The sequence below is a fragment of the Chelonia mydas genome, chromosome 2, assembly GCF_015237465.2.
Source record: "Chelonia mydas isolate rCheMyd1 chromosome 2, rCheMyd1.pri.v2, whole genome shotgun sequence".
NCBI classification, from domain to species: Eukaryota; Metazoa; Chordata; order Testudines; family Cheloniidae; genus Chelonia; species Chelonia mydas.
The window spans coordinates 16,359,584-16,372,231 of record NC_057850.1 but is presented as its reverse complement, the minus strand read 5'-3'; the positions used below and the strand labels follow the sequence as shown (position 1 = coordinate 16,372,231).

The following is a 12,648-nucleotide window of genomic DNA, read 5'->3' as shown; positions in this document are numbered from 1 at the left end:
GTTTAAGTATAAATGCTGAAGAACTAGGGAGGAGTTAGAATTATAGCCTCCTGCTGACCTGGAGATGATCATTGTTTGTGTCAAAAGCGTTCACATCCTGCTGTGTGTTTTATATTGAACAAGATTTCAAGGCCATATCTGAGAATCTTTCCTTGACTCCAAATGAAGTCCCATTTAGGTGAGAGAAATTGTAACAGCCCTCTAAACTCTAGAGACTTTTTTTTGCAGAAAAAGTACTGTGTAATCTCTGTAGGTCATTTGTATTACCTAGCATGTCCTTTTCAAACTGCAGAGTACTGCATTTCACTGAGCATACTATGTGCAGGAGAGAGATTCTGTCTGAGTTCACAGAAGAGAATGGAGCAGAGAGTTTTTTTGTAAAATAATCCTACAAAGAAGTGCACTAGACAGAAAGATTATTAAACCTATATAGTGCAAAGGGCACAGGAGAAGGTGTTATGTTGTTTCCTTTGAGGCAAAAAACAAACTTCATGGACATGGTGTCCAAGAATCATCCCTGATAGATTGTGACAATGTGACAGAAATGGATAACTTTTTCTAACTTATTTTTTTCCAAGATACCAAGCCAAATTTATCCCAGGTGTAATTCTGCTGGAAAAAACAGTTACAACAGGGATGAATTTAACTCAGTAGATTCAGCAATTTTGCCACTCATGTGTTGTTCCACCAGCTGAGCAAATCAAAGATAGTACAGACAGCCAGTCAAGCAACAGAGTGTCCCATAAGTCCTTTCCCCCCTTGCTGGGCATTCCCCAAATGAGCTTCCAAGATAACTAATCAAGATAAAACAACAACCTGGGTCCCAGAAAATGGTTCTTTTCTCCACAAACAACTGCAATTAGGAGGTCATCTTTGTCCTATGAGACTGTCTGGCAATCCTTACTTGTGGAAACTAATAGTGATAATTTCAGATACAAGAGAGGGAAAGAGGAAAAGAAACAGAGCAGCAAATAAACTTTACCACACCAATCCCAGAAAGAGGGAAAGAAAAAGGCAAAAGCCATGGATTTTTAATATATATGTCATACGTATCATAGGTCTACAACATCTTGAGCACCTCTGGCTGAAAGTTGCATCCCATTAAGTCATAAAATCCACCCTGTAATGTCTAAAAATGTATGTAAGCTGAACCATTTAATTGTCATACATATTTTCCCTGCTGAGGCAGTAATAGGTCTAATAGGACCCTGTGAAGACACTACTTTGTTGTGATTTCAGATGCCATTCATAGTGGATGAGGATAATTTTTCAGCTACTTCTTGAAGTAATTCCCTTGTCCTACCAGCTTCAGCCTGCTGCTTATGTCTTTCAGGCACTGAGACATTTATGTGATGGCACTAATTGCATCTGCTGAGAAAATGTGAAGTTGGGTGTAATCAACATATTAATGGTGTTGGAGCCCATGGCATCTCATGAACTCTTCCATATATGTGTGTTGAAGACAAGAGAAACAAGACTGTTCCCTGAAGCACTGAATCATTGGCCAGTTGCACCACCAAACCTATTATGTGTTTCATGCTGCTCATTATCACCTTACTCTACTTAAGGTTGAAGATGGATCTAACAGTATAAGCAATAAGGTTATGTCCATAGCCATCAAACAATTATTCATGAACTCTACCACAGCTATCTTCATGTCGTGTTCTAAAGCCTAACTTACAAGGCCTTGTCTACACTACAAAATTAAATCGACCTAAGTTAGGTCAATATACAGCCACTGCAGTAATTACTACGGTGGTTCACATCCACACTACATCCCCTCCGTCGGTGGTCCTCTCTTACCAGGAGCGATTTCACTGACTTAACTGTGTGGGGCATTTTGGGGCACTGACAGCTGGAGAGCACCTCTGCTTCTCCAGGGCTGACATCCCTGGCTATCCATCCCCACTGATGGAGCTGACAGCCAACAGGCAATGTAAGTAATGCAGTGTCTGCACAGACACTGTGTCACCCTAACTACATCGACCTAAGTGCTATGCCTCCCATGGAGGTGAAGTTATTAGGTCGATGTAGTGGGCAACTTACACAGGTGGGAGTAACACTGTAATATAGACATTTACAGAGTTAGATCGAAGTAAGGCAACTAACTCTGTATTGTAGACCAAACTTGAGATGAGTCCAGAACGTTAGCAAGGTCAGGTATTAGACTTTAATCATCACCACATTGGTGATTTTCACTGAGGAAAGGGAGGTTTGAAACAGTATGGTAGCTGGCAAGTTCACTGGCCAAGAGCGTTGGTTTCTTGAGAAACAACTAGATGTGTTTTGCAGTGCTGGAGAGGTTGTGTCTCTGATGATTTTGGTCCATAGTCACATGGACGTTTCACCTCTTTCATGTGCTAGGTAAGTAAGGCTTAAAACTGTAGTTCAAAGGAGGCTGCATGACATCAAGAATTAGTGTTGGCAAGCAAAAGCCATGGAGATCCAGAGCTTTGCTGATCAATATGATATGAGAAGCTTTTTTCAAGCAATGAAAGCCATATACGGGCCAAGCACAAGCGGCACAACCGTTCTGCAATCTCAGGAAAGATCCAGCCTTCTTAAAGACAATGTAGCCCTCAAGCAACATTGGAAGGACTACTTTGAGACTCTATTGAACCATGAATCTGAAGTCTCAGCTGCCACCGAGTCCATTCCTTAACATCCAGTAAAAGAACCTCTTGTTGACTCCCCATCTTCTGAGGAAGTTTGGCATGTCATCACTCAGACTAGAAACAACAAGGCACCAGGCCCAGATGACATCCCTATGGAAGTCTTCAAAGCTGGTGGAATAGCACTCATGCAAAAACTTCATCAACTTCTTGTTAGAATTTGGGTTAATGAAGAAATTCTACCCGACCTAAAGAATGCCAATATTGTGACCATTTCTAAGAAGGGAGACAAGTGAATATACAGGAATTACCAAGGCATTGCCCGCCTCTCCGTTGCCAGGAAGGTTCTTATTCACATCCTTTTGAACCGTCTCCTCCCTCTTGCCAAAGACATCCTTCTGGAATCCCAGAGTGGTTTCAGACTGTCTTGGGGCACCACTGACATGATTTTTGTTGCATGTCAGATCCAACTGAAGTGTAGAGAACAACACCAGCCATTGTTTATGGCATTTATTGACCTAAGGTCTTTGATTCCTTCAATTGTGAAGTGTTATGGTAGGTGCTGTCTAGGTTCCATTATTCATTGACGTTCGTTCACATTCTCAAGCTAGTTCATGATGGGGTGACCACCACCGTCCTCTGTAATGGGTTGGAGACAGATCCATTCACCAGCTGTACTGGTGTTAAACAGGGCTGTGTTATTGCCCCAACCCTTTTTTCCATCTATCTTGCTGTGATCTTGATTCTTATTCATGACCACCTTTCTTCTGGAATTGGGACTGAGTATTGTATGGACGGACAGCTCTTCAGCCTCTTCATTCTAAAACTAAGGTCACCAGGACTGTTATTACCAACCTTCAGTATGCCTACAACTGTGCTATCCTCACGCACACCGAGGCTGACTTGCAATCCACCCTAGATCTTTTCTCAGGCGCCTATCATAGCCTGGGACTTTCCCTCAACATTGGGAAGACTAAGGTGCTCCTCGAGCCTGCTCCAGCACAAGTTCCCCCCCTTCTCCCTCAAATTGTCATCAGTAGTGAACTCCTGGAAAATGTTGAGCATTTCCCTTAGCCACCTCTCCCAGACAGCCAATCTTAATGTGGACATTGAACATAGGATCCATTGTGCCAGCGCATCCTCCGGAAAGTTGCTTTGTTGTGGATCTGTGGAAGGAAACTAAGATCCTGGTCTACAATGCAGTAGTCATCCCCACTCTTCTTTAAGGGTGTGTGACATGGATGACATACTGAAGTCATCTTAAGCGTCTGGAGTGGTACCACCAGTGCTACCTTAGGAAGATTCTCCTTATCAGATGGGAAGATCGTCACACCAATGCCAGTGCTCTCTTTGCAGCTAATATCACCAGCGTTGAGGTGAAGATTATGAAACATCAACTTCACTGGGCTGGCCAGTGTGTGTGGATGACTGATACTTGTCTTCCGAAGCAATTCCTCTTTTCTCAACTTAGTAATGGTAAGAGGACTCGCAGGGGAGAGAGGAAATACTACAAGGACACCCTGAAAGTATATCTTAAGGGAGGCATTGACCCCATGAATTGAGAAGAGCTGGCTGGCAATAGACTGCAATGCTGTTGCATCATACATCAAGCCTCAGCCCGTTTTGAAGAAAATCACCTTGCTCAAGAAGCTGAGAAATGACAGAGGAGGAAGGAAAGTGTACAGCATCCTGGCCAGCAGTTGTGCTTTCTCCAAGCAACCACCTGTCAGATATGTGGAAAAATCTGTAAAGCATGGATTGGACTCCTCAGCCATCTTAAGTCTCATCAATGACTTTTTTCCTCCTGGCAGACATCATCCTTGTATCAAGGGATAGCCACCATTGCCAACAATGTGATTTTCTTGGGAATCAGTTGCATAGTAGTGCAAACTCTATCTGGAAATCACATGCACTCCCATCTACTATTGGTCTACATTAAGATAATTAAAGAATAAATGTGCATCTTATTAAAAGTGAGATCAGATGCAAGGAGCTGTTGTGCAACTGACGTTCTGTAAGATAATTAATTGAAAGAGCACTGTGATACCCCACACTAGCCTACCAGAAATGCGAGGCCCATCAGAAGGACAAGATAAATCCTTGTAGGAGTTGGACACAGCAACAGCCAGGATGAGATCCTCACTATCCCTGCTCTGGCCCTTTGATGCACTAAAGCAATATAACAGAGACTCAAAAGGCCTGATTCTGACTGGGGGATCATTATCCTAGCATAAGTGCTGCAGAAGATAGCTGTAAGGGATGCTCTCTGAAGACACAATCACATAAAGGGCCCTCTGAAGACCCCATGGGGATGTGCTAAGGGTTGGGGGGATGAGGGTGGGAAGGGAGTGTCAGGTGCAGGGCCACAATACACAGCACAGCAGAAATCTCATGCAGTGCTGCAGCCCACAGGGCAGCCTGGGAAAGCTACTATAATTTAGGCCCCAGGTCTGTCCAAATTACTCTGGGAGCCTCTCTAGCCCTCAGAGCAGCCCAGGATCAGGAGGGCACAAAGCTGTTTGTCTTAAAGTAATCTTGAGCTGTTTCCTCATTTAAAAAAAACAAACTTATAAGACACATGCTAATCACCTCTAATTAATGACTTCCTTTTGTTGCTGTCTATCCCTCATCCTTCACCGATATACCTTCTATTTGGATTCTAAGCTTTTTTAGCCAAGAACTTTGACTTATATTTGGCTGTAAAGGGCCTGGTAAACATTTGAAGCTATTTCAGTTATAACAGATTCTAAGTAGGTCCAGGTCTACAAAGCCCAGGCCTAGTGTAGTTTCATATCCATCTGTGGGATGCTTATGGGCAATATTTTGCCACTCATTTGCAGAGTTGTTTTTCTTGATGAATGTGAGTTTCGTTATAAAATATATAAAGGAATTCTTATAAGAACTCATGAAATAACATTTTTCACTCACACATGCTAAAAGTGAACTTTTTGTACACCTTTAAGTATCAGCATCCTCTGACATCTCTTATGAGTTAGGGAAGAAACAAGTGGGGTCAAACCAATTATTTTTAGGATTGTACTTGAGCTGGAGGATTTCTTGGCATCAGTATAGAGCAGGGGTGGGCAAACTTTTTGGCCCAAGGGCCACATCGGGATGCAAAACTGGGTGGAGGGCTGGATAGGGAAGGCTGTCTATCCCTATCCCGCTCCCTATCCGCCCCATCCCACTTCCTGCCCCCTGGCTACCCCCCTCAGAACCTCCGACCAATCCAAACCTCCCTACTCCTTGTCCCCTGACCGCTCCCTCCTGGGACCCCATGCCCCAAACTGCCCCCCCTGGGATCCCACCCCCATCCAACCACTCATGTTCCCTGTCCCCTGACTGCCCCCCCGACCCCTATCCACACCCCTGCCCCCTGACTGGCCCCCCGGGACTCCACCCCCTATCCAACCGCCCCCTGCTCCCTGTCCCCTGACTGCCCCCCAGAAACCCTGCCCCTTATCCAACCCCCCCACCCCTCTCCCTGCCCCCTTACCATGCTGCTCAGAGTAGCAGGAGCTCGCAGCCCTGCCGCCCAGATAGAGCCAGCTGCGCTGCCCACGTGGCGGTGTAGCTACAGGGGAGGAGGGACAGCAGGGGAGGGGCCGGGGTCTAGCCTCCCCCGCCGGGAGCTCAGGGCCCAGGCAGAACTGTCCCGCAGGCCGGATGTGGCCCACGGGCCATAGTTTGCCCACCTCTGGTATAGAGTGTGCTAGTTCCCTGATAACATAATTCATTCTGTGTATCAGAATGTTTGCTTTATTCATTCCAAGAAAGATGTAAAAAATAAATCTTTAGAAAAATAAGTTAACTGATCCATGCCTTTTTATCTATCAACTTTTTTTTTAAATAAGATCATTTTAGACCTATATACTGTTGATAATTCTTAACTGTATGTTCTCTCTTTCAGCTATTAGGACCCAATCCTCTGAGATGCTGAGCACCTTAACTCCCACTTAAGTCAATAGGAGTTGAGGGTGCTCAGAATCTTTCAGGATTGGGATATTTACTGATTCCCTTGTTGCTCATTTCTTTCCACTCCCTTAAACTCAAAATCTTGCGGCCATTTTCTTGACCTCAGATACATGCATGTAACTCAGTTTAAAAAACAACTATGAATAAAACACTTACCTATTTTTGGAATCAGGTTATTTTGAAGATAGAGGATTTTTAAATCTCGACACAATTTGTCAATGTATTCTAGTTTTTCTATTTCCTGCTGGTGCAAGGAGATTTCTTCCAGTGAAAAAAGTTCACGGTTGTTATGCTCTGCACGTTGTCTAAGAAGTTCTTCAGTGACTGCAAGACACATTACCATTTAATGGAAACTGATTTTATGGAGGGAATTTTCTGGTAATCTACTTGTAATCTACTAAGGAAGTTAATTAAATCTTTTCTTTGTCCTTAATAAACAGACATTCAACACAAACACCAATAATAATACCTACCACTACAAAATTAGCAAGAGACATGATGCCTCAGCAAATTCTGCCATGATAGCTATCACTGTAGGAATCAAATTGACATTATTTTTGACACAAGAGAAATAATGAAGTTGGCGGTCTTCCCTGGGGACAAAATTTGATCCTGTCATAAACTGGTACAAGTCCTATTGTCTTCAATATAGGCCAGACTGTGGGCTGATTTGTGCAGCAGTGCAAAGGAGGAATGGGGTGTTGTATGCTTGCTCTGAACTCTTGGTCTTCGCTGACCAAGTACAGCAACTGTGAGTGGAGTGCAGTGGAGGGAGAGGGGAGTGACATGTTAAAGGAACATTTGTCAGAATTTCACACTGCAAGCTGAGAAACTGAGGGTTACACGTCCCTCCACTGGCTGACCCCTCTCTATTGCATCAAATATAAGCTACTTGATTTCACTTTCAAGGCCCACCATGGCCTCTGCTCACCTTACCAATCATCTCTCATTCACTATTGAGATGTCAGTCTCCATCACCCGCTTGTTACATTTTCAAACAAGCACCTTTGTGCTTTCTACCACGCTACCCCTTACACTTGGGAGGTGCTCCCCATAAACATCTGCAAACTAACTCGTTATAAAACTCTTTTTTTCCATGATTCCTAAAAAAAACTTGATAAAGATTAGTCTACTAGTGTGCTGAGACCACTGCCAATCATGCTGACCAATAGTGTCTCATTGTTTCCTTGTACTCCACCAACTGTCTGTATCCATCTGTTGTCTCTTGTCTTAAAGATTGTAAACTCTTTGGGGCAGGGACCATCTTTTTGTTCTGTGTTTGTACAGCACCTAGCACAATGGGCTTTTGGTTCATGACTGGGACTCCTAGAAACTACTGTAATACAAATAAATAAATAATAATGTTGAGTCTAACATAGAGGAGGTCAAAACTGGAGAAGACTGAGTGAGGCAGCAGGTAGACATGAGATAGGGTAGACCAAACTAATTGAGATTTGAATACTTGTAGGGTAATTTTGAATTGGGTTTGGACATGGCTAGAAAACCAGTGAAGATGACAGAAGAGGAGGGCAATATGGGTCCAATTCCTATAGTAAGAGTGGAATGCTGGCGGTAGCATACAGCAGTGGGTCTCAATCATTTTTCATTTGTTGACCTCTAAATATTTTCAAATGGAGGTGGGGACCCCTTTGGAAATCTTAGACATAGTGTCTGTGGACCACAGGTTGAAAACCACTGTTTTATGGTAATGACAACCTTTCATGGTCGCCTTAGACCAGTAGTTCTCAAACTGTGGGTAGGGACCCCAAAGTGGGTCATGACCCCACTTTAAAGGGGTCACCACGGCTGGCTTAGACCTGCTGAAGCCCAAGTCCCACCGAGCTGAAGCTGAAGCCTGACTCCCACTGTCCAGGGCCGAAACTGAAGCCCAAGGGCTTCAGCCATGGGCGTCGGGGCTCAGGTTACAGGCCCCCTGCCTTGGGCTGAAGCCCTGGGAATTCGGCTTCCCCCTCATCCCCGCCCAGGGCGGTGGGGCTTGGGCTTTGCCCCCCCCACACACACTCAGGGTGGTGGGACTCGGGTAGGCTCAGGCTTTGGTCCCCCCTCCTGGGGTCATGTAGTAATTTTTGTTGTCAGAAGGGGATCACGATGCAATGAAGTTTGAGAACCCCTGCCTTAGACATAGTCTGCAGAGCAGTTGGAGTCTGCAGACCACACCTTGAGAACCACTGGCATACAGGATACCCTGAAGATTAAAGGGTATACATTTGGAAAAACCAAGGAAAGGCAATATAATAGCCAAGATCAGAAGATTATGGCACAGATAAAGATATCTGCAGAGGTATGGTCAAATTAAGAAAGGGGAAAGATATAAAGCCTCTTTGAGAAATAAAAAACGAAAAAGAAAGATTGGTACCAAGAGAGGTGAATTCTGGAGATACAGAGTTTGATTCTCCACTGCCTTGTACATTTTATAGTTACTCTTAACTTGGTAGCATTTTACGCTTACTGCACAAGTGTACATGACTACACAAAGTGCAAGTCAATGACGAATTGGGCCTATTGGCTTCCTGATCTTGCTTGGAGAGATTGATAATGTCAAAAATCACGATGAGATCAAAAAGAGAGAGACTTCTGTCCAGAGGCAATTAGTTCACTAACATCCCAAGAAAAAGCAGTCTCGGTATTGTGAAAAAGTTGAAAGTCAACTGAAACCAGTAAAAGTAGTGATCAGAAACATTTCCCTCAGAACTTTAATAATATCAGAGAGATTGGAAACTGGAAGGTAGTTAGGAAGTGAGGGTTTTATTCTGAAAATGGTGACACCAGACAAAGATCCATTGGAGCTAGTGAGTGCTGATGTCAACTGGTGACAACAGGTGACTATTTATCCTGTAGGTGGTTGAGAGTGGGGTTCCAGTAGTGAGATGCTTTCATTCATAGAGGAGAAGACATCAGGGAGTGCTGTGAGAAAGCTGAAAGAAATCGAAGCAGGTGTTGGGCTGCAGGTAAATCAAAAGACAATGAGAAGCCTAGAGTTAAGGCAGCAGTAAACTTTTCAAACATTATTTTAAGACTGAAAATACCACAGGTTCAGAAAATGAAGCCACACTACTTCACACAGCAATGTCTTGTCTCAGCATGCATGTGCCATGCTGAGATGTTGATTTCCAAAGCACTAGTTTAGCCCAGCAGGGGACTGGCAGGATAACAGCAGTGGCAATATACAATTAAAATAGATTAAGAGAAAGTGAAAAATCATAGAGTAAGGGAAAGCCAGGAAGTCTAGAATCTCCCAGTGTCCCTGTTCCTAATTGGTCTAGATCAAGTTACTCCTGGGGGAATTCTGCGGGACTGCGCACCTGCAGAAAATGCCCCCCGCCCAGCAGAATTCCTGTGGTTCCCTGCAGAAAATGGCCCTACCCCCCTACACCTGGACCCCACCGACAAGCTCCCCACACCCAGACCCCGAACCCCACTAAGCCCCAACCAGCTGCACCTGGACCCCACCCCATCAAGCTGCACTCCCCCAGCACCCCACACACACTGAGCTCCTGCACCCAGACCCCCCCCAACAAGCCCCATCTCCCCACACCCAGACCCCCCCGCTGAGCACAACATCTCCTGCAGAGTCCCATTACCCCTGTACTCGGAACCCCACGAGCCCTTGTGCATCCAGATCTCCCACCGAGTCACCTGCACCCAGATTGCCCCCCACAGAAACCTCTCACCCCACACCTGGATCTCCCCACACTAAGCCACTCCACACTTGAATCCTGCTGGTCTGAGCCTGCCCAGGCACACCTGGTGCACCTGGCACAGAGGGGCAGGGCCCCAGGGTGTTTCTGGGGCAGACCCACTACCGAGTCCCTGTACTGGAGGAGGTGGGGGCTTCAGGGTGATCTCCCACTTCAATGCAGTCAGTGTCCTGTGCTCCCCACTGCCATACTGGAGCCACATTTATTTACTGACAAATAAAATTTGCAGAATTTTGCAGAATTTTAAAATATTGTGTTCATAATTTTTAAATTTTTGGTGCAGAATTCTCTCAGGAGTAATCAAGGGTACCACCTTTCAGAGTGCACCATTTTACTCCTCAAAAATTATGATCTCATAACACAGAGTCACTTTTAATGTCAGTCACTTTGAATGCCATTAAATACATGGACTGGAACCTATTTCGGGTTATTTCCATGAATTAATGATAACAGTTTTCTTTCCTTACTTTTATTTAAGATTTTTAATTATGATGTAGTGCTGTCTCTTTTTGGTTTGGAAGAAGAAAAAGAGATGTTTATAAAGTCAGTATCATATCTTTAGGCCACAACATGTACATTCTCCCCTACACTGAAGTTCTTCCATTAGCAAATGTCCTTGTGGAGACAGGGTTTGATTTTCTGAAACTGACCACTTTTGCTGAACAATAGGGGAAAAAATGCTAAAAAGGTAAACAAACTCCCTCCATCGAGCAGTGCACAATTATGTTGCAAGTAGGATTCCCCAGGCTCTGGGGGAACATGGAGATGTGTAGTGGCTGGGGATGAGGAGGGCAGGAGGGGAGATGGGGAAGCCTGGGGATGGGCAGTGGCTGGGGATAGAGAAGGGGGAAGGGGAGGAAAGTTTGGGGATGGGATGAGGGGATGGGAGTCTGGGGGAGCCTGGGGATGGGGGGGCCGGAAGGGGGAGTCTGGGGATGGAGGAGGGGGAAGGGGAGAAGCTGTGGATGAAGGGGAGAAAAGCTTGGGGATGGGTAGTGGCTGGGGATGGGGGGACAGGGAGGGGAGTCTGGGGATGGGTAGTGGCTGGGGATGGGGGGGAGGGGAAAGAAGGTTGGGGATTAAGGGGTAGGGGAGGCTGCAGGAGGGAAAGCGAGGTTGGGGAGATGGGGGGGAAGGCTGGAGAGCTGGGTAGTGGCTGGGGAGGGAGATGGGGGAGCCGATGGGTGGTGGCTGCGAGACGGATAGTGGCTGGGGATGGGAACGTAGGGGAGGGAGATGGGGGAGCTGAGGGAGGTGGCTAGGGAGATGGATAGTGGCTGGGAAAGGGGAGGGAGATGGGGAGCCGATGGGAGGTGGCTAGGGAGATGGACTGTGGCTGGGGAAGTGGAGGGGACATGGGGGAGCCGATGGGAGGTGGCTGGGGAGATGGATAGTGGCTGGGGAAGGGGCGGGAGATGGGGGAGCCAATGGGCAGGGGCTGGGGCTGGAGGGGAAGGGGAGGGAGAGGGGGCAGCCGATGGGAGGTGGCGGGGGCCGCGGGGGTAGGGGAGAGAGATGGGGCAGCCGATGGGCGGTGGCGGGGGCTGGGGGGAAGGGGAGGGAGAGGGGTCAGCCGATGGGCGGTGGCTGGGGCAGGGGGGGAAGGGGAAGGGGAGGGACAGGGGGCAGCCGATGGGCGGTGGCGGGGGCTGGGGGGAAGGGGAGGGAGACGGGGGAGCCGATGGGCGGTGGCGGGAGCTGGGGGGAAGGGGAGGGAGACGGGGGAGCCGATGGGCGGTGGCGGGAGCTGGGGGGAAGGGGAGGGACAGGGGGCAGCCGATGGGCGGTGGCGGGGGCTGGGGGGGAAGGGGAGGGAGACGGGGGAGCCGATGGGCGGTGGCTGGGGCTGGGGAGGAAGGGGAGGGAGACGGGGGAGCCGATGGGCGGTGGCGGGGGCTGGGGGGGAAGGGGAGGGAGAGGGGGCAGCCGATGGGCGGTGGCGGGGGCTGGGGGGAAGGGGAGGGAGAGGGGGCTGCCGATGGGCGGTGGCGGGGGCTGGGGGGGAAGGGGAGGGAGACGGGGGAGCCGATGGGCGGGGGCTGGGGGGAAGGGCAGGGAGGGAGGCAGCCGATGGGCGGTGGCGGGGGAGATGGATAGTGGCTGGAGATGCGGGAGCCGATGAGTGGTGGCGGTGGCGGGGGATCATGGGGGCGGGGATGAGGCGGCTGGGCAGGGCCCAGCCCCGCTCCCAATCAGCGGGGCGGCGCAGGGGGACACTCACCCAGCACCATGGCTCGACGCGCCAGACAGCTTCACGGCCCCCACGCTGCTCCCGCCGCCGCCATTACCGGACACCACCCAGCGCAGCCATAGCAACGGGGCCGGGCGGGCCTCCGAGCGGG

The 12,648-nt window shown here is 47.9% G+C and overlaps 1 protein-coding gene across 4 annotated transcripts in view; it reads right to left on the bottom strand.

The window, feature by feature from the left end:
- Positions 1–12,648, bottom strand: part of DNAAF11 (dynein axonemal assembly factor 11) — a 67,362-nt gene extending 54,714 nt beyond the window's left edge. For 2 of the 4 annotated variants that reach the window (XM_037891999.2, XM_037891998.2), the window contains exons 1-2: positions 12,528–12,648; positions 6,744–6,911 (exon numbers count right to left, since the gene is read on the bottom strand). In XM_037891999.2, the coding sequence (XP_037747927.1) occupies positions 6,744–6,911; positions 12,528–12,537 (178 nt within the window). In that variant the 5' untranslated portion in view covers positions 12,538–12,648. Of the gene's footprint in view, positions 1–6,743; positions 6,931–12,527 lie in introns of those variants that run through there. The other 2 variants (XM_043539084.1, XM_043539083.1) reach the window with 1 other exon arrangement.